The 18,055-nt window shown below is 41.5% G+C and overlaps 1 protein-coding gene, 1 long non-coding RNA gene and 1 other non-coding gene across 9 annotated transcripts in view; 2 read left to right on the top strand and 1 right to left on the bottom strand.

Annotated features, from left to right (window-relative positions):
- The window catches only part of LOC133493816 (zinc finger protein OZF-like), a 53,771-nt gene that overhangs the window by 7,288 nt on the left and 28,428 nt on the right, over positions 1-18,055 (top strand). For 5 of the 7 annotated variants that reach the window (XM_061807692.1, XM_061807693.1, XM_061807691.1 and 2 more), the window contains exon 3: positions 3,220-8,449. In XM_061807692.1, the coding sequence (XP_061663676.1) occupies positions 3,220-4,658 (1,439 nt within the window). In that variant the 3' untranslated portion in view covers positions 4,659-8,449. Of the gene's footprint in view, positions 1-3,219; positions 8,450-18,055 lie in introns of those variants that run through there. The other 2 variants (XM_061807695.1, XM_061807694.1) reach the window with 2 other exon arrangements.
- Positions 1-18,055, bottom strand: part of LOC133493841 (uncharacterized) — a 150,738-nt gene that overhangs the window by 115,215 nt on the left and 17,468 nt on the right. The gene's annotated exons all lie outside the window — the stretch shown is intronic.
- On the top strand, positions 9,720-9,802 carry trnap-ugg (transfer RNA proline (anticodon UGG)). The gene has a single exon. It is a non-coding gene; the product is annotated as a tRNA-Pro (tRNA).

The raw sequence follows: 18,055 nt of genomic DNA, 5'->3' as shown, positions 1-18,055 counted from the left end.
TGTAAAATGCATTAAATTCTATACAGTATTTTGAATAGCTTGTACTGGTAATTGGAAGAAAAGTATTCTGTTGGTATTTATAAAAATACGTCCGCCCGCTTCGTTAGCCCCGGACGCCGGAGCTAGGCTAAAGGCCTCCGCCGCCACCGAAGCGGCCGCGAGCGAGCTTCCAGGCGGCGGAGGCCAAGGTATGAAATCAGTTGGGTTTTAAGGTTACTGACTTTGGTATGGGTATGCATTGTGGTAAGAATTGTGAGAGAATAAGGTTTATTGAGATGACTTTTGCTGTGCTGGCAATCCAGTTGACGTACAATTTGATTTGGCGACATCTAGTGTCTGAACTAAGAGTTGGATCTAGGGCAGGCATGTCCAAAGTCCGGCCCCCGGGCCAATTGCGGCCCGTGGACAAATTTTTACCGGCCCGCGGCCTCTATCATGAAATCAATAATATGCGGCCCGCCAGCACTGTTGACCACAGTATAAAATACATGTGTACAAAAAGCTATTTTTCATATTTTTCATTTCACCAGAAGATGGCAGTAGCCCTGTGGCCGCACTCTGGCCGCCGTGACCCTTGACCTTGCGTGATCGTTTCAGCCCAGCCCATTTCTAACATGGCGTCTGTAAAGAAAAAAAGGAAAGTTGACCGCGAGGGCCGCCGCTTCCAGGACAAGTGCAAATTTGAGTATTTTTTCACTGAAATACGAAACAACTGTGTCTCCCTAATTTGCCAAGAGACTGTGGCTGTTTTCAAGGAATTCAACATCAAGAGGCACTACCAGACGAAACATGCTAGCTACGACAAGCTAACTGGGAACAAACGCGGTGAAAAAGTGAAGCAACTGGAAGCTGTTTTAACGGCACAGCAAAGCTTTTTCACAAGAGTCCGTGAGTCAAATGAAAATGCCACAAAGGCAAGCTACGAAGTGGCAACGCTGATTGCAAAGCACTGCAAACCTTTCACTGAGGGTGAATTTATTAAAGACTGTGTAATGAAAATGGTTGAGAAAATTTGTCCCGCGAAGAAGCAAGAGTTTGCCAATATTTGCCTGGCTCGTAATACTGTGGTACGGAGAATTGAAGACGTTTCATTAGATATTAAGAGACAGTTAGAGGCAAAAGGAACTGAGTTTGACTTTTTCTCGTTAGCGTGCGATGAAAGCACGGATGCGTCCGACACCGCTCAGTTACTGATCTTTTTAAGAGGAGTGGACAATGACATGAACGTGAGTGAAGAGCTTCTGGACCTCCAGAGTCTGAAGGGCCAAACAAGAGGAACGGATTTATTTGTTTCTGTTTGTTCCACCGTAGATGACATGAAACTACAGTGGAATAAAGTCACCGGGATTATTACGGACGGCGCACCTGCCATGGCTGGCGAGCGGAGTGGATTATCAAGCCTTGTCTGTAACAAAGTCAGCGAAGAAGGAGGCAGCGCTATTAAACTCCACTGTATTATTCATCAAGAAGTTCTCTGTGCCAAATATATGAAATATGATAATGTTATGAAACCGGTGATAAAGACTATTAATTATATTCGCTCCAAAGCGCTGTGCCACCGCCAGTTTCAACAGTTTCTTCTCGACATCCAGGCTGAATACGGAGATGTTTTGTATCACACTGACGTAAGGTGGCTCAGTCGGGGGTCTGCGCTGCAGCGCTTCTTCTCTCTCAGGGAGGAAATTGGACAATTCTTGACTAAAAAGGGACAACCCATGCCACAATTAAATGATCCTGTTTGGCTGGCTGATTTGGGATTTTTAGTTGACATAACGCGACATCTGAATGCGCTGAACACAAGCCTTCAAGGGCAAAATGCAGTGGTAAGCCAACTGTATTCACACATCAAAGCCTTTCGGACCAAGCTGCTACTTTTCCAAAGACACCTGTCACAGGCGCAGCCCAATACCGCACATTTCCCGTCGCTGCAGGAAATTGTGACCAGTTTCCCACAGATCAATATCAGTGCGCAAATGACAAAGTATGCAGCAGACATCTCATCTCTGGTTGAGGAGTTTCAGCAGCGCTTTCGGGACTTTGCAGCTATTGAAAAGGAGATCACGCTTTTTTCCTCTCCTTTCTCCGTGGACCCTGATGACGCTCCAGACCACCTGCAACTGGAGCTCATTGAGCTGCAGTGTGACGCCGAGCATCGCAGTCGGCACCAACAGCTCCCTCTTGTCAACTTCTACCGCCAGCTGGATGAAGGCAGGTTCCAAGCAATTCGGACATTTGCTAAGAAAATGCTGAGCTTGTTTGGCTCTGAGTTGAATAAATTCTTAAATCTCAGTTAATTAATTTTTTTGTGATGGTCAAAATCACAGTTTGAATATGCAGTGATCATTGTTTTGTTTTCAGCACTTTTCCTACAGTGAGCATATAATAGTGAATAATATGTAATGTTTCACATGAACTTAGATATCCTTTATAGTTTTCTTAATTTTTTGTGGTTTGTGATTTCGGTAAAAACCTAAATGTAAAAGTAAAAGTATGCCATTTGTAATTAAATTAAAAAAAATCCCAAAAAGTTAATTTGTATTTAATGTTAATGGTTCAAAGAATGTCAGGCTAAATAGTCGGCCCCCACACATTTTCACCTTACCAAATCTGGCCCTCTTTGCAAAAAGTTTGGACACCCCTGCTATAAACAAAAACACACTAAATGAAAAAAAAAACACAAAACAAAAATAATTAAAAAAAACAACTTGTAAACAAAACACACACTATAAATTACATTTTAAAATAAATATGAGTTACGACTGCCACTTGAGTAAATTGCTTCTTCCACACCAGCGATGCAGTGATTGGTCTCCACTTCTGCCATTGATGTTACGCCATTAGGGCTCAGTTTTGGTGCGGAAAAAGGGGCATGTCAAGTGCAATTAATTATTGAGAAAACTGATTCATGATGTTGAAAATGACAGTTTAATTGCATTGGGTAAACAATACATTGAGAGAATTTGTAATGGAATTATGCACGATGTAAATTCCTTCCCCATTTCGATTTTGGATTTTTTTACTCGCGGCTAAAACCAAGTCCACTTGGACTTTCTTTCATACTGAACGTTGGTCCTCCCTCTCTGCAGAAGTCATTCTGTCAGTGGCTGTCTGCCGCAATTACAACTTACTTAGTAATAATAACTTTTTTTTTTTTGCAGTTGCAGTAAAATATTGTGAGCAAATTAGATTTAACCTATTTGTGCTTCTTTTGTCTTTCAGACATCATTGAAAAACCTGAACTAGAGTGGCAGCAGCCAGTGTCCCCTCACATCAAAGAGGAGGGTGAAGAGGTTAAATGCATCAAAGAGGGGGAGGAAGAGTTCCTACACATGAAAGAGGAAAAGCAGGAGGAAATCATCCAGGTTCCATCAACTGGTGTCTATTTGAAGAATGAAGAAGGTCAAAGTGAGGAGAGACGACGAGCGGACCCTCCAAGGACGAACAGCTCAAGTGATGGAGACCACTGTGGAGGATCACAAACAGATGATGATGATGAACAGTCGGAAGGTCATAGGACATGCCATGTTGCCAACAAATGCTGGAAATGTTCTCACTATAGGAAAATTTTAACTTCTATGGGCAATTTTAAAAAACACGTGAAAATACACACAGGAAAGAAGCCTTTTACATGCTCAGTTTGTGGTCAAAGATTCACTCAGAAGGTAAACCTAAAATTACACAACAGAACGCACACTGGTGAGAAACCTTTTTCCTGTTCAGTTTGTGGTCAACGATTCACTCAGAAGGAACACTTAAAAAGGCACACAAGAACACACACTGGTGAGAAACCTTTTTCCTGTTCAGTTTGTGGTCAACGATTCACTCAGAAGAGTTACTTAAAAAGTCACACAAGAACACACACTGGTGAGAAACCTTTTTCTTGTTCAGTTTGTGATAAACGATTCACTCAGAAGAGTTACTTAAAAAAACACACAAGAACCCACACTGGAGAGAAGCCTTTTTCCTGCTCGGTGTGTGGTGAAAGATTCTCTTGCAAGCAAACCTTAAAAGTACACACAAGAACCCACACTGGAGAGAGGCCTTTTGCATGCTCACTCTGTGGTCAAAGATTCTTTGAGGAGCAAAAATTAAAAAGACACACAAGAACACACACTGGTGAGAAACCTTTTGCCTGTTTAGTTTGTGGTCAAAGATTCTCTAGGAAGGAAGGCCTAAAAAGACACACAAGAATCCACACTGCAGAGAAGCCTTTTGCCTGCACAGTTTGTGGTAAAAGATTCTCTGAGAAGGAAAGATTACAAATACACACAAGAACGCACACTGGTGAGAAACCTTTTTCCTGCTTAGTTTGCGGTCAAAGATTCTCACAGAAGACTCACTTAAAAATACACACAAGAATGCACACTGGACAGAAGGCTTTTGTCTGCTCAGTTTGTGGTCAAAGATTCACTAAGAAGGGAGATTTAACAATACACACAAGAATACATACTGGAGAGAAGCCTTTTGCATGCTCAGTTTGTTGTCAAAGATTCTCCCTCAAGCAAAACTTACAATTCCACACAAGAACACACACTGGTGAGAAACCTTTTTCCTGCTCAGATTGTTATCAAAGATTCTCTTATAAGTATCAGGTTAAGAGACACAAGTGTGCTGGTAAGAAAAGCAATGATCAAGAGGCTTTCAATGTAAATGAGTAATATCAAAGTAATTGTGATTAGTGAGTGACAAAAATCAACATTCTTGTATCCTCTGCACCATTGACAGTTTTCTCCAAAGATCACGATCCGACTGGGAAACTTTGAGCTATTTTCATTCAATGCACATGGCAATTTTTCGAAAATATCGTGTTAAACTTTTCTTGCTACGATCATGTGACAATGGTCGAGAGACGCAGGGGAGACATTTTCTCGAGGGCCGATGTCATCCTCCTCGGGGATAACTCTCAATACATTCTCAATACAATACATTCACAAAGCACTGATTTGGTGTTCGAATGGCTTCATTGGCTGCTCTGCACAGTTTTCTTAGACTTTTCACTCACATCTACCCTGCCCTCTTTTATTCCTTTTTCACGCTCCCGCTGCACACGCCTGCGTAATCCCGTCTCATTCACACATCGTCACACACGCCCCCACACACCAGTCACTATGATTTGACTGGTTCGTATGTGCGTCACACTCGCAAATCTGCACACCTGAGGACGTAAAATCACGTGCGTAAAGTTTGTTCCGAGTAGAAATGCATATATATTGAAAGACATCGCTTATTTTGTGTAGTCTTGACCAATGTTCCCTCTAACCTGCGCAATTGTGATCCAGCGCAGTGAACTGAAGTGCCTGACATCTTTTTATTTTTTTTTAACACGGAAGCACACGGTCTCTAACAACAAGATGCTGCTCAGTCTTCTTCTACTTCCTAGTTTACCTGACAACGCCCCCCTCCGCTCTTAAAGGGGTACACTCATAATTACAAACAGAACACGTGCCCGCATCCTTACAGTGAAGAAAATAAGTATTTGAACACCCTGCTCTTTTGCAAGTTCTCCCACTTAGCAATCATGGAGGGGTCTGAAATTTTCATTGTAGTTGCATGTCCAATGTGAGAGACAATCTAAAAAGAAAAATCCAGAAATCGCATTGTATGATTTTTTTTTTTTTCTTAATTTGTGTGATACAGCTGCAAATAAGTATTTGAACACCTGTCTATGAGCGAGAATCCTGACCCTCAAATACCTGTTAGTCCTCCTTTAAAAGTCCACCTGAATTAGATGCACCTGTGTGAGGTCGTTAGCTGCATAAAGACACCTGTCCACCCCATACAATCAGTAAGAATCAAACTAGAGCTGTCCAAATACACCAAAGACAAAATTGTACAACCCCACACGGCTGGAAAGGCTTACAAAGAAATTGAAAAGCAGCTTTTTGAAAAAAGGTCCACTGTTGGAGCAATCATTTGAAAATGGAAGAAGCTAAACATGACTGTCAATCTCAATCAGAGCGGAGCCCCATGCAAGATATCACCTTGTGGGGTCTCAATCGTCCTGAGAAAGGTGAGGAATTGTCAGAGATGTTCCTAGAAAAACAGCTAAGACAAGCCAGAGGACTGTAGTGAGTGAACTCAAACCAAAAAAGATTGTCTTGCTCGCGAGGGACAGGCAGGGAGACCCACTGCATGAGTGCGCTCCTTCAGACTGTCAAAGTGGTCATCCCTGTCTGCTCTTTTTTTTTTTCCAAATTGTTTTTCAGGTCAAAGGGTTTCATGACACGGAGAGCTCACACAGTGAAAATGCTCACACAGATGGCTACACCAACAGCACATAAACACTAAGGTACATGTTTTTTCAAGGCTGCAAGAGTGTCCTGATAACCCCACAAGAGACAAAGCAGCGCATTGTTTAAAGACATGTTTATGGCATTTGGGGGTATCATCTAGTAGTATAAAAGGGAATGTCTCCTCCCAGTGTTGGGGAGTATCTACTTAAAGTCAGAAGGTAAACACGCTGAGATCAGGATGGAGACATCGCTTCCCAGTGTTCAGGAGTATCTGCTTGAGGTCAGCAGGGGGGGCATCGCCTCCCAGGTGTCACTGGGTCACATTCTAAGACACGCACGCAGCTCACAAAAAGAATAATTCAGACTAAGACTAACAGAAACAAGCGCAAACAATTCTAACAATAACCATAGTAGTAATTATATGCTTTTATCATGATAACTAACATAGTGATTAATTCTTTCACAGGAATCATCCAAGGACTACACACCAGGACTAGGTGAATGACCTGAAAAATGTTGAGACCATAGTTTCCAAGGTGACTGTGTTGGTAATACACTAAGATGTCATGGTTTGAAATCATGCATGACACAGAAGGTTCCCCTCCCTAAACCAGCACATGTCAAGGCCCGTCTTAAGTTTGCCAATAACCATTGGGATGATACAGAGAAGTCATGGGAGAAAGTTTAGTGGTCAGATGAGACCAAAATGGAACTTTGTCCCCATAATTCCACGAATTGTGTTTGGAGGAAAACAAACAATTAGTTTCATCTCAAAAACAACATCCCTACTGTGAAACATGGGGGTGGTAGCATCGTGCCTTGGGCGTGTTTTTCTGAACATGGGACAGGACGACTGCACTATATGAAGTAGAGGATGACCAGCCAGGAAAACCAAGGTGTGGCTCCGTAAGAAGCATAACAAGCCTCTGGCGTGGCCTTGCCAGTCTCCAGACCTAAACCCAAGATAAAACCTTTGGAGGGATCTGAAACTCTGTGTTTCTCAGTGACAGCCCAGAAACCTGTCTGATCTCGAGAAGATCTGTGTGGAGGAGTGGGCCAAAATCCCTCCTGCAGTGTGCAAACCTGGTGAAAAACTATAGGAAACATTTGACCTCTGTAATTGCAAATAAAGGCTACTGTACCAAATATCAACATTGGTTTTCCCAGGTGTTCAAATAAGTATTTGCAGCTGTATCACACAAATAAATTATTAAAAAAATCATACATTGTGGTTTCTGAATTTTTCTTTTTAGATTATCTCTCTCACAGTGGACATGCACCTACGGTGAAAATTTCAGACCCCTCCATGATTTCTAAGTGGGAGAACTTGCAATATAATAAGGTGTTCAAATACTTATTTTCTTCACTGTACATCCGCGGGCATGACTGGTGGACCACGCCCGTAACTTTGTCTGTGGGCATGATTGACCACACCCAGACATTTTTCAAATGTGAGTGACTGCACCCACTGATCTTGTCACATTACCCCTAACAACAGTAATCAACTCAAACAGAAGGTGCACGCAAATACCGTAAGAACTCAAACAAAGTGCGCTTGCACGCTCATCAAAGAAACAGAACTTCAAAATGCTTTTGTGCCTTCTTAAGAGCCGGATTGAAACGGGCCCGTGTTCGCCACACCTGCTCTAGATCAGAATCATGAATCATGTTGGATTAATTGTTCATAGTTATCTCATATTTACTTTCGTTTGCTTTTAAATGCTCTTTTTCTTAATACTACATAGCTCTGTGGGTTTCTTTTCATGTTTTTTTTCATGTTTTGGATTGCCAAGTTAATAAAAAGTGGAGATGTAGGCAGAACGGGTTGGAGATTGTGAAGGAGATACATCCCATGTTCTCCTCGTGAGCCAGAAAGTTCCTCTTGTCTTCCTTCCTTGCTGTGTAAACCTGACAAATCAGTTACATTATCAGTCATGAATCAGTTAATGTCTGCATTGTTTTTTTTTTTTTTTTTTGATCAAGCACATTATCAAAATGTTTTCCATCAAACACTCAACACTTTGAAAATCTCAGTTAAATATTTACCGAGTACTGAAGGAATATTCACAGTGTGATGTCAGGAAGTGCTCAAGATCCAGTCGCTCTTTTATACTGTCTCCTTCTGCTCCTGTCTTTTGTATCTTTTATTTGTCTTTATTTTTATTCTTGTATTGCTTTTATGGATGAACTGATGCGGGAGGGGCTCTCCAATTTCATTGTACAATTGCATAATGTCAATAAATGGCATTCATTCATCTTGCATACTCCAGTTTTTTTTTTTATTTATTATTTAAAGTTTTGTCTCACTTGATATAAAATTGAATGCAAACATGTCGTTGCATTATCGGCCGTACGAAGATATGTGATATGAGGGATCCCAAGAGCTTTTATTGCATTTTCTTCCAATTTCAATTAAGCGAGACAAGTGGACATACTGACTACTAGTAGTAAAGGTATTTACGATCATTACCCAAGTAGATCTTGGGTTTTCTTCACGCAGCAAAATAGGTTGTTATAATTTTAGAATCCGATCATGATGAAATATTTCATTTTCAGTCAGCCCGTCACAGCAAGCAAGAGCCAATGACTTTTTGTCATTTAACTTTTATGTTTTCCTTGGTGTAATTTTTTTTCCATCTTGAAAGTTGTAAGATTAACTTTTCTCTTTGTGGAAGGAAAGTTTTGAATGAAAATAGTGTTAGAGAAATCTGTTGATTTCATGGTCCTGCCAGTCCAGCCTTGGCTGTGCGGGTACCCGCACACCTGCACCTCATCGGCAGTAATTAACCCTAGTATATATAGGACCCAGCGGACGGTCTGTCTTTGCCAGATCGTCGCCATCCATGCTTCGTTCCGCATTGCTGACGCCGAACCCCCGTGTACCGACCTCCGCCTGTCTTGTGACCAACCCTGTAAGCCTTTCGCTCTTGACATCGGGACGAATAAAGACTTTCCTCCAACTGCCTTCCTGTCCACCGAGTCGTGCATTTGGGTCCGCCCTCGTGTTCAGATTATGACAGTTGAAGCACTTATTTAAAAAAAAAAAAAAGGGACTATTACATGCTGATAGCCTCACATGCCCCTCCTCATCACCTGTCTGTGTATTGATTACAGAAGATGAAACAAGATCACGATAAAAAAAAATTCATCTACGCTTCCCATCACTGATCCCTCATTCGAACCACTCTGTGTTGGCCAGATAATCAGTAAATTGGACCTCTGTAACGTCTGCCGTCTCTTCTGTATCTGAATGGGGGATGAGTGAAAAACCGCCTCAATACCTCCTTTAGACACTTCGAGTATCTCCTCATGCAATTTGGTTTAACCAATGTTCCTGCAGATTTCCAATCATGCATCACTGATGTCTTGTGAGATGTGTTAGACTGCTTTTTTTTTTTTTTTTTTTTTTTGTGCGTACCAGGTGAGTAGCTCATGTGTTTACCTCCAGGAAAAAGTTCCCCGTAAGTTTGTCACATGTTTTAACAGGTTGTTGTGGCCGAGTGGTTAATGGCGATGGACTTGGAATTCATTGGGGTCTCCCTGCGAAGGTTCAAATCCTGCCAACAATGCAACTCCAACCTTTTAGTTTGGGATCAGTTCAAGTCATGAGGTCAGTAGTGGTTTCTCGGAGAAGATTTGCCTGTTTCAATGCAGTATCAACAAATAAGTCTTAGTATTACTGCAACTGTATATTTGCATGATAAAATGCAGCAAATAGAAAGCTGCATCAAGGCGATACAACACAACCCAGCGACAGTAACACACAGCTTGTATGGGATTTGAACCCGAGACCTCTCACACCCGAAGCGAGTATCATACCCCAAGACCAACGAGCCACAGAAGTTAATTCTCAACACTCATTTTAGAATCATTCCACAAAAGAAGGAGGAAGCAAGCCACATTTCTTGAGCTTTTTTTAGCGCCACCCTAGTGGCTCGATCGATGAAATTGGAAAAAGATGGGAAATGATAAAAATAATTTGTTGGTTTTTCATATCGTTTTTGTGGAAGGAGAAATTCTTTTTCTTTTCCTTTCGGTTTGTCCTGTTAGGGGTCGCCACAGTGTGTCATCTTCTTCCATCTAAGCCTATCTCGTGCATCTTTCTCTCTTACCCCAACTGTCCTCATGTCGTCCCTCACAACATCCATCATCCTTTTCTTTGGTCTTCCTCTTGCTCTTTTGCTAGGCTGCTCCATCTTCAGCACCCTTCTACCATTATAGTCACTCTCTCACCACTTGAAATGTCCAAACCTTTGAAGTCTGCTATCTTGAACCTTGTCTCCAAAACATCCAACTTTGGCTGTCCCTCTCATCAGCTCATTTCTAATCCTATCCAACCTGCTCACTCTGAGTGAGAACCTCAACATCTTCATTTCTGCTACCTCCAGTTCTGCTTCCTGTTGTTTCTTCAGTGCCACCGTCTCTAATCCGTACATCATCATCACCACTGTTTGAATAAACTTTGCCCTTTGTCCTAGCAAAGACTCTTGTATCACATAACACACCAGACACCTTCTGCCAACTGTTCCATCCCGCTTGGAACCATTTCTTCACTTTTGTTTGGAATATGTAAGGTGTAATGATAGAGCGCTGGATTCCTATTTTGTAAGATATTTAACTGTCCTCCCAGTAATTCCTTTTTTTTTCTTTTTACTTCTATTTTTCCTCTCAGAGAGGGAATTAAGCGCAGTCCTAGTTTCAGCAAGCCATCTCTTCCCAAAAAACGTATGGGACAAATTAAAAAGTTGCATTTTGGGAGCATTAGTTGTGACATTTTTGATGGGGAGATGGCTGCTCTCTTCCTCATCTGCGGCCACAATTATTAAATGTTTCGCAGAAAGCTCCATAAATTTCTCCTTTCTCTGTCAGAAAGGTGTCAATTTTCTTTTTCTTATTTTGTAACACTCTTTCTGCGTGTAGTGCTTGGTTAACGTGTTGTTACAGGCTGCCAGTCGGTTTGTCAACCCAATGTTTTTCAATCCATTGTTTTATAGGATTATTTGAATTCACATGAAGAGCATTTTTTTAATTGCCCTTGATACACACTCCCTAGAGTGTGATCTTCAGGAATGCCAATGTTTGCTTTAAAACATGCATTTATTCCAATTCTATATTCTTCAAATGGTTCACTGTTGTTTTATTTTGGTCTTCCAATGGCAGAAAAAAATAGCTTTTTTTTTTTAAATCTAGCAGAAGTGCGCGATATTAACCCTTGAACTCCCTGCTGCTGTGAGAAAGTACTTTGCTGTCATCCAAATTTGTTGTACTTCCACACCATTTAAGTGGTAAGATTTTCTAAAGTGTTCCGTTCCCTGGATGAATTATGTTACATCAACTTTATGAGATGTGATACCTTTTATGGCCGTTTTCACATCATCTTGAGTCCAGTTTGTTATTTTGTTTTTGTGTGTGTGTGTGTGTGTGTGTGTGTGTGTTTCTCTTATTTTATCTTGCAGGTTAACTATATATATTTTTTGTGTGTATGTTGAGCTGGCCAGCAAAGTCATATTGTGTTATCCACAAATTTAGATGTTGTGTTTTAGTAGGACATTTGCTTTCTACAAACTTCTACACCTTAGACATCATCATTATTTTTTTTTTTTTTTTCAGATGTTGTGTTTCAACTATTTTGCTATTTATCAACTATTTTGCTATTTGTTTTTCCCATGTTGGAGTCAGTGGTTCACCTAGGGTGACTATACTGACTTCCCCCTGAACAGGGTGAGAATTACGTTCTGTTTAAGGTAATTCTCAAGCTTCTACCACAAGTGGCGGAGAATTCTTACCTCTGCATCCTCAAACAGTTGTCACTCAATTTCCTGTTCAAATGAGGTAGCGAACCTCCACTCACACTTTTACACATGCACAAGTTTCACGGAGCTCACGTACAGGACACACCTTGCCCTTTTCTCAGTTTTATAGACTAATTAGTCTACTCGATAGTGACTAGGATTCTCGAGGTTTGGTTCTGCCGCAGTCACCCAGACGCGTATTCACTCGTTCCTCATGAGTGTGGGAGTTTCCTACTCACCAGAGATGTCTTCACTTCCTTCGGCTTCTCGTCAACCCTCAGCCTCCAGGCACAAAGTCGAGGCCCAGTCCCGGAAAGGGTATCAAGTGCCGTGGCCACGGTCTTTGCCTGGACGTCGAACTCAGCCCCTGGAAACCTCAGGTATCTTGAGATCCGGCTCGAAGGACCAAGTAAATGTCAGGTTCACCAATCAGACATTCATTAAACAGGACAAAAAAAGGAAGCAAAGACACCAGTTCAAGTCTCGCGAGGAGGGAGGAGAGGAACTGTCTCACACAATTCACCACTGCACTCTCTGATTATCCTGCCCTCGGCACCTCTATTTATTTAGTTTTGAGACGCCCCTTATTTACATGGATGTTTCAAAAAGGAGACGACAAGCAAAACAGTTTGATATTGGTATATTGATATTGACACAGGATATTGGCGGAAAAAGGAGGGGTTTGTCGTATGATTGAATCTGGTGAGTGTTGTACCTTTATCCCTCTACTCACATTGTCTAATGGTTCATTAACTGAAACCCTTACATTACTCAGGGCATATAGGGAGAAAACTAGAGTATGGAAGGTGTCGAACCAAACGCCTTTTTGCAATGGCTACAGAATGCATTTGGAAATTGGAAAAGCATAGCTGTTGCTATAGCCGCGATTATCATTTGTATTTTATTATTGTCTTGTTTTTGTATCGTTTGTGGTATTCCCCTTTGCAAAGTCTGTACTGCGAGAGTCATGGATGTTGTTGAGATGAAAGTGGCTGCCCAAGTTACTGTAGCCATGTCTGAATATCAACTAGTGTACGTGGACTCTGATAATGATGATGATTCTACTGTTATGTAAACCTTTTGACGACTTCACAGAAAAGCAATGCAGTTGTGAATGTTTGATGTTTCCAGGTTTACCTTGTATATACGTATATTTAGTCAAATACAACTTTAGTCTTTCGCCTCAACTTTCGCTCTTGCTTGGGAAAGGGTTTCTACTCTTTTTTTCCCTGGTTGGGTTTTTTGAGTAGTTTTCTTCCCACTCAAGCAACGGCTTTTGATAATATTTGATGTTGTGTTTTATGTTATCCTGATAAACGGGGGAAATGATAAGTTATTACTATGTTAGTTATCATGATAAAAGTATAACATTACAACTATAGTTGCTGTTAGGATTGTTTTATCATGCGTTTGTTTCTGTTAGTCTTAGTCTGAATTGTTCTCTTTGTGAGCTGCGTGCGTGTCTTGAAGTGTGACCCAGTGACACCTGGGAGGCGATGCCCCCCTGCCGACCTCAAGCTGATGCCCCTGAACACTGGGAAGCGATGTCTCCATCCTGGCCTCAGCGTGTTTCCTTTCTGATCTTAAGCAGATACTCCTCAACACCGGGAGGAGATAATGCCCTTTTACCGCAGGAGGATACCCCCAAATGCCATAAACATGTCTTTAAACAATGCCCTCCTTTTTCTCTTGTGGGTTTATCAGGACACTCTTGCGGCCTTGAAGAAACATGTACCTTAGTGTTTATGTGCTGTTGGTGTAGCCATCTGTGTCAGCATTTTCACTGTATAACCATGTAACCCTTTGATCTGAGAATGCAATAAAAAAGAGCAGACAGGGACTACAACTTTGGCAGTCTGAGGTAGCGCACTCTCACAGTGTGTCCTCCATCTGTCCAGTGCACGAAAAGACAATCTTGGTTGGTTTGAGTTCACTCTCTACAGTCCTCAGGTTTGTCTTAGTTGTTTTTCTAGGAACAACCCTGACAATATATAATGCAGAAGTCAATGTTTTTGCCAATAAAACAGGTTAATCCACATAGTTGTCAATCTTGATCATCACTTGACAAAACAAGTTTAAGAATTTGCCTGTCACAACCCGGAAACGAACTTGGCCTGTGCCAATGAAATCACAACATCCTTACCACGATCTGACTTGGCATTCCCTAGATTGGGTCGGTCCTGGATCGTTAAGCATTCTCACTCCAGCCAACAGCTTTATACATCCAACTTTCGTTGCAGTTTCCATAATGCTGTGATCGCGTCATGGTTAGTTCTCTGCTTTGTTGCTATGCAATTCTTGTTCAATTACGGGTCACAGCAGGTATAAAGCCCCTGAGTCGCCTTTTTCGATGCTGTTACTTGACGGGTGTGGGAAAGTGAAAATTGTATACTTGTGTTTGCAGAAGAAGCAGCTTTGTGTAGGGTTAGTGGTGCAATGGGTCTGGCTACAGATCAGAAGTTTCTAGGTTCAACTCTTGGCTAGGTCGGTTGTGTTTTTTGCATGTTCTATTGTTGGAATAATTGTGATCATAATTATCATACATCTGCTTCCAATAAAGAAATGCTTTTCTCTGCTCTACATAACGTGGCAGCCTCGTAGCAGGAAATAGCAAGAACAAAAACATCTAATCATCAGAACTGTTAGAACTGCTGCCTGTTAGAGAAATGATGACCACACATGTAAATAAAGGGCGTCTTAAAACTAAATAAATAGAGGTGCTGAGGAGAGGATAATCAGAGAGTGCAGTGGTGAATTGTACGAGACAGTTCCTCTCCTCTCTCCTCACGAGACTTGAACTGGTGTCTTTGCTTCCTTTTTTTTGTCCTGTTTAATGAATGTCTGATTGGTGAACCTGACATTTACTTGGTTCTTCGAGCCGGACCTCAGGATACCTGAGGTTTCCAGGGGCTGAGTCGACGTCCAAGCAAAGACCGTGGCCACGGCACTTGAGACCCTTTCCGGGACTGGGCCTCGACTTTGTGCCTGGAGGCTGAGGGTTGACGAGAAGCCGAAGGAAGTAAAGACATCTCTGGTGAGTAGGAAACTCCCACACTCATGAGGAATGAGTGAATGCGCTTCTGGGTGACTGCGGCAGAACCAAACCTCAAGAATACTAGTCTCTATCGAGTAGACTAATTAGTCTATAAAACTGAGAAAAGTGTCCTGTACGTGAGCTCCGTGAAACGTGTGCATGTGTAAAAGTGTGAGTGGAGGTTCGCTACCTCATTTGAACAGGAAATTGAGTGACAACTGTTTGAGGATGCAGAGGTAAGAATTCTCCGCCACTTGTGGTAGAAGCTTGAGAATTACCTTAAACAGAACGTAATTCTCACCCTGTTCAGGGGGAAGTCAGTATAGTCACCCTTGGTGAACCACTGACTCCGACAGGGGAAAACCAAATAGCAAAATAGTTGATAAATAGCAAAATAGTTGAAACAGATCATCTGACGATGAAAATTTCAGCCCCCTCCATGATTTCTAGGTGGGTGCGCTTGCAATATAGCAGGTTGTTCAAATACTTGTTTTCTTCACTATTTAATATATATATAATATATATACACATAAACACGCAGAATTTTTTACATTGGATTTCAGTGTTAAAAAAAATTCCATGCTAGAATTTTGAATTCGTACTGTGATGACAATTAATTACTTCCATAATTGTCTTTAGTTCATTTATTTTTTTAATTCTAAAGGGATTCATGCAAATATCAACCATAAGGACTAAAAAAAATTGTTTCACAGATTTGTCCCTGCCATGACCCGGACTCGGACCGGGGTTGCAGCAGCCACAACGTAGAGTACTAACCACTAAACGATCATGGCTGTTGAAAGCTGGCGAGGTTGTCTTTCTAAATCTGTTACCATGGCAACAAGGCTGAAAACCTGCAAGATGCTGAGCCAGCACCAGTGACACTGAAAGGTTTTATCTGCATTATCATAATCAAGTGAATCATCTCAACATTTTACTGCATTCAAAAAAAAATTCAACAATATTTGATCCAGAATACAACCACTTTTATGCTCGAATCTTGGATAGTGATGAAAAGCAACATTCATGTCACTCCCCACATTATCATATTGTTTTATTTCATAAATAAACATTGAAACCCTAATTTATCAACAATTAGAGTAATGAGTATATTCTTCAATTAAATATTACTGCAATAATGTTCGTGACAAAATATAAAAAATCTGGAAATTCAGAAAAAGATGTATAAATTGGTGGCAGCATAGTGGATCAGCTGGTAAAGTGTTGGTCTCATAGTTCTTAGGTTCAACCCCGGACCCGCCTGTGTGGAGTTTGCTTGTTCACCCCGTGCCGGCGTGGGTTTTTTTCCGGGCACTCCGGTTTCCTCCTACATCCCAAAAACATGCAACATTAATTGAGCACTCTAAATTGCCGCAAGGTGTGATTGTGATTGTGAGTGTGGCTGTTTGTCTCGGTGTGCCCTGCGATTGGCCTCCTGCCTCCTGCCCAGTGACAGCTGGGATATGCTCCAGCACTCGCCATGACGCTTGTGAGGATAAGCGGCTAAGAAAATGGATGGATGGAAGTACTAAAAGCTTTCCCACACACAAATTTTCCATTGTTTGTTGCCAGTGTGACATGTCAAATCCCCTTCAGATGTTTTATCATCTCTTCATGCGGGGGTTGGCGGGACATCATGTCGTCACTGATAGTAGAGCTCAAGGGTCGTCTGCTTGTGATCTTCCACAATGCCCAGATTTGCAGATTTTTTCACTTGGGGCATTTTTCTTGGTCCACATTCGCGTGAAGTTGAGAGCATTTTGTTTGTGGAAGCTTCCCACTGGTGGAAGGACATTCATTTCTTTTTAATGGGGAAAATGTCTTTGATATAATGGACAAGCAAATAGAGTCATACTCACTGTTTTAACAAGAGTCATTTATGAAAGATCACAAATACATTTGATAGTCTACTACCCCATATTCCAATCAATGATTTGCTTATTTGTTATTGACATCACTAAAACATTGGACAAAATGCATACAGTGTTGAAAGTATGGGTCTTCATGCTTTGTACTTTTTTTTGTTGTTGTTGTTTTGTGTTTCGGGTCAAGAACTCCCACACAGCTTACACTGTTGCTTTCATGATGCAGTTATAAGTGGGCAGGTGTGCGAAACACTGAAACATTCATGGGCAGCACGATGGTGCAACTTGTGAGACTGTTGGCATCACAGTTCTTGGGACTGAGGTTCAAAGTAGGAGCAGTTGTTATATTCGTTTAATACGTGTGAGATTCCTGCTTGGAAACAAGGTTTCTCAGCTTTCTTTCCGCAAAGAAGAGCCCCACGAAAAGTGAAAGATACCATTACTTAACTCCCGGTCAGGGAATGAATCCTGGTCTTCCGCATGACAGGTGGAGATACTTTCCATTTTACTAACGAGGAGACGCTTAGTCTCCCTATCCTGACCAACGGAAGCCAAAATTCTCACGGGATGACCAGCAGCTCACAACAGATGAAAAAGAGTTGGCATGTTCTCTGAGCGAGTTTTTTCTCCGGCCAGTCCAGTTTCCTTCCATGCCATGAAAAAATCAATGGTAGATCGAGTGAAGTCATCATCATCATCATCATCATATTTAAATATTCCCTGATTTATAAATAAAAGATTGAAACACTTCAACCGGAAATGAAAACTGTGAATGAAGTGTCCAGTGCTGTACACAAATGGATATAATGCTGAAACTGAAACAATTGAAGATTATTTTAAAAATATTCAACTAAGTTCCTTCAATGCTGAAACAGAAACGGACACAATTTTCAAATTACTTTACTTCGTTCCCTGCCTGACGGTGGTGGTTGGGTTCTGGAGGATGGGACTTGAGATGTGACGTGGGTGGGCTGAGAGGTGAGGTCTGCAAGAGGACCAGGAAACTGATTGAAAGAAAGAGCAAACTGAGCATCCAGGTAACAGTTTGTAACAGTCAGACTTTGTTGTTTTTGTGTCTCAAATCCACACTAATCCCAATCCAGTGTTGTTTTGATTTCATCTTTTATCTTT

The sequence above is a fragment of the Syngnathoides biaculeatus genome, chromosome 20, assembly GCF_019802595.1.
Source record: "Syngnathoides biaculeatus isolate LvHL_M chromosome 20, ASM1980259v1, whole genome shotgun sequence".
In the NCBI taxonomy this organism is placed as follows: domain Eukaryota; kingdom Metazoa; phylum Chordata; class Actinopteri; order Syngnathiformes; family Syngnathidae; genus Syngnathoides; species Syngnathoides biaculeatus.
The sequence above is the reverse complement of the archived record's forward strand: the minus strand, read 5'-3'. Positions and strand labels throughout refer to the sequence as shown.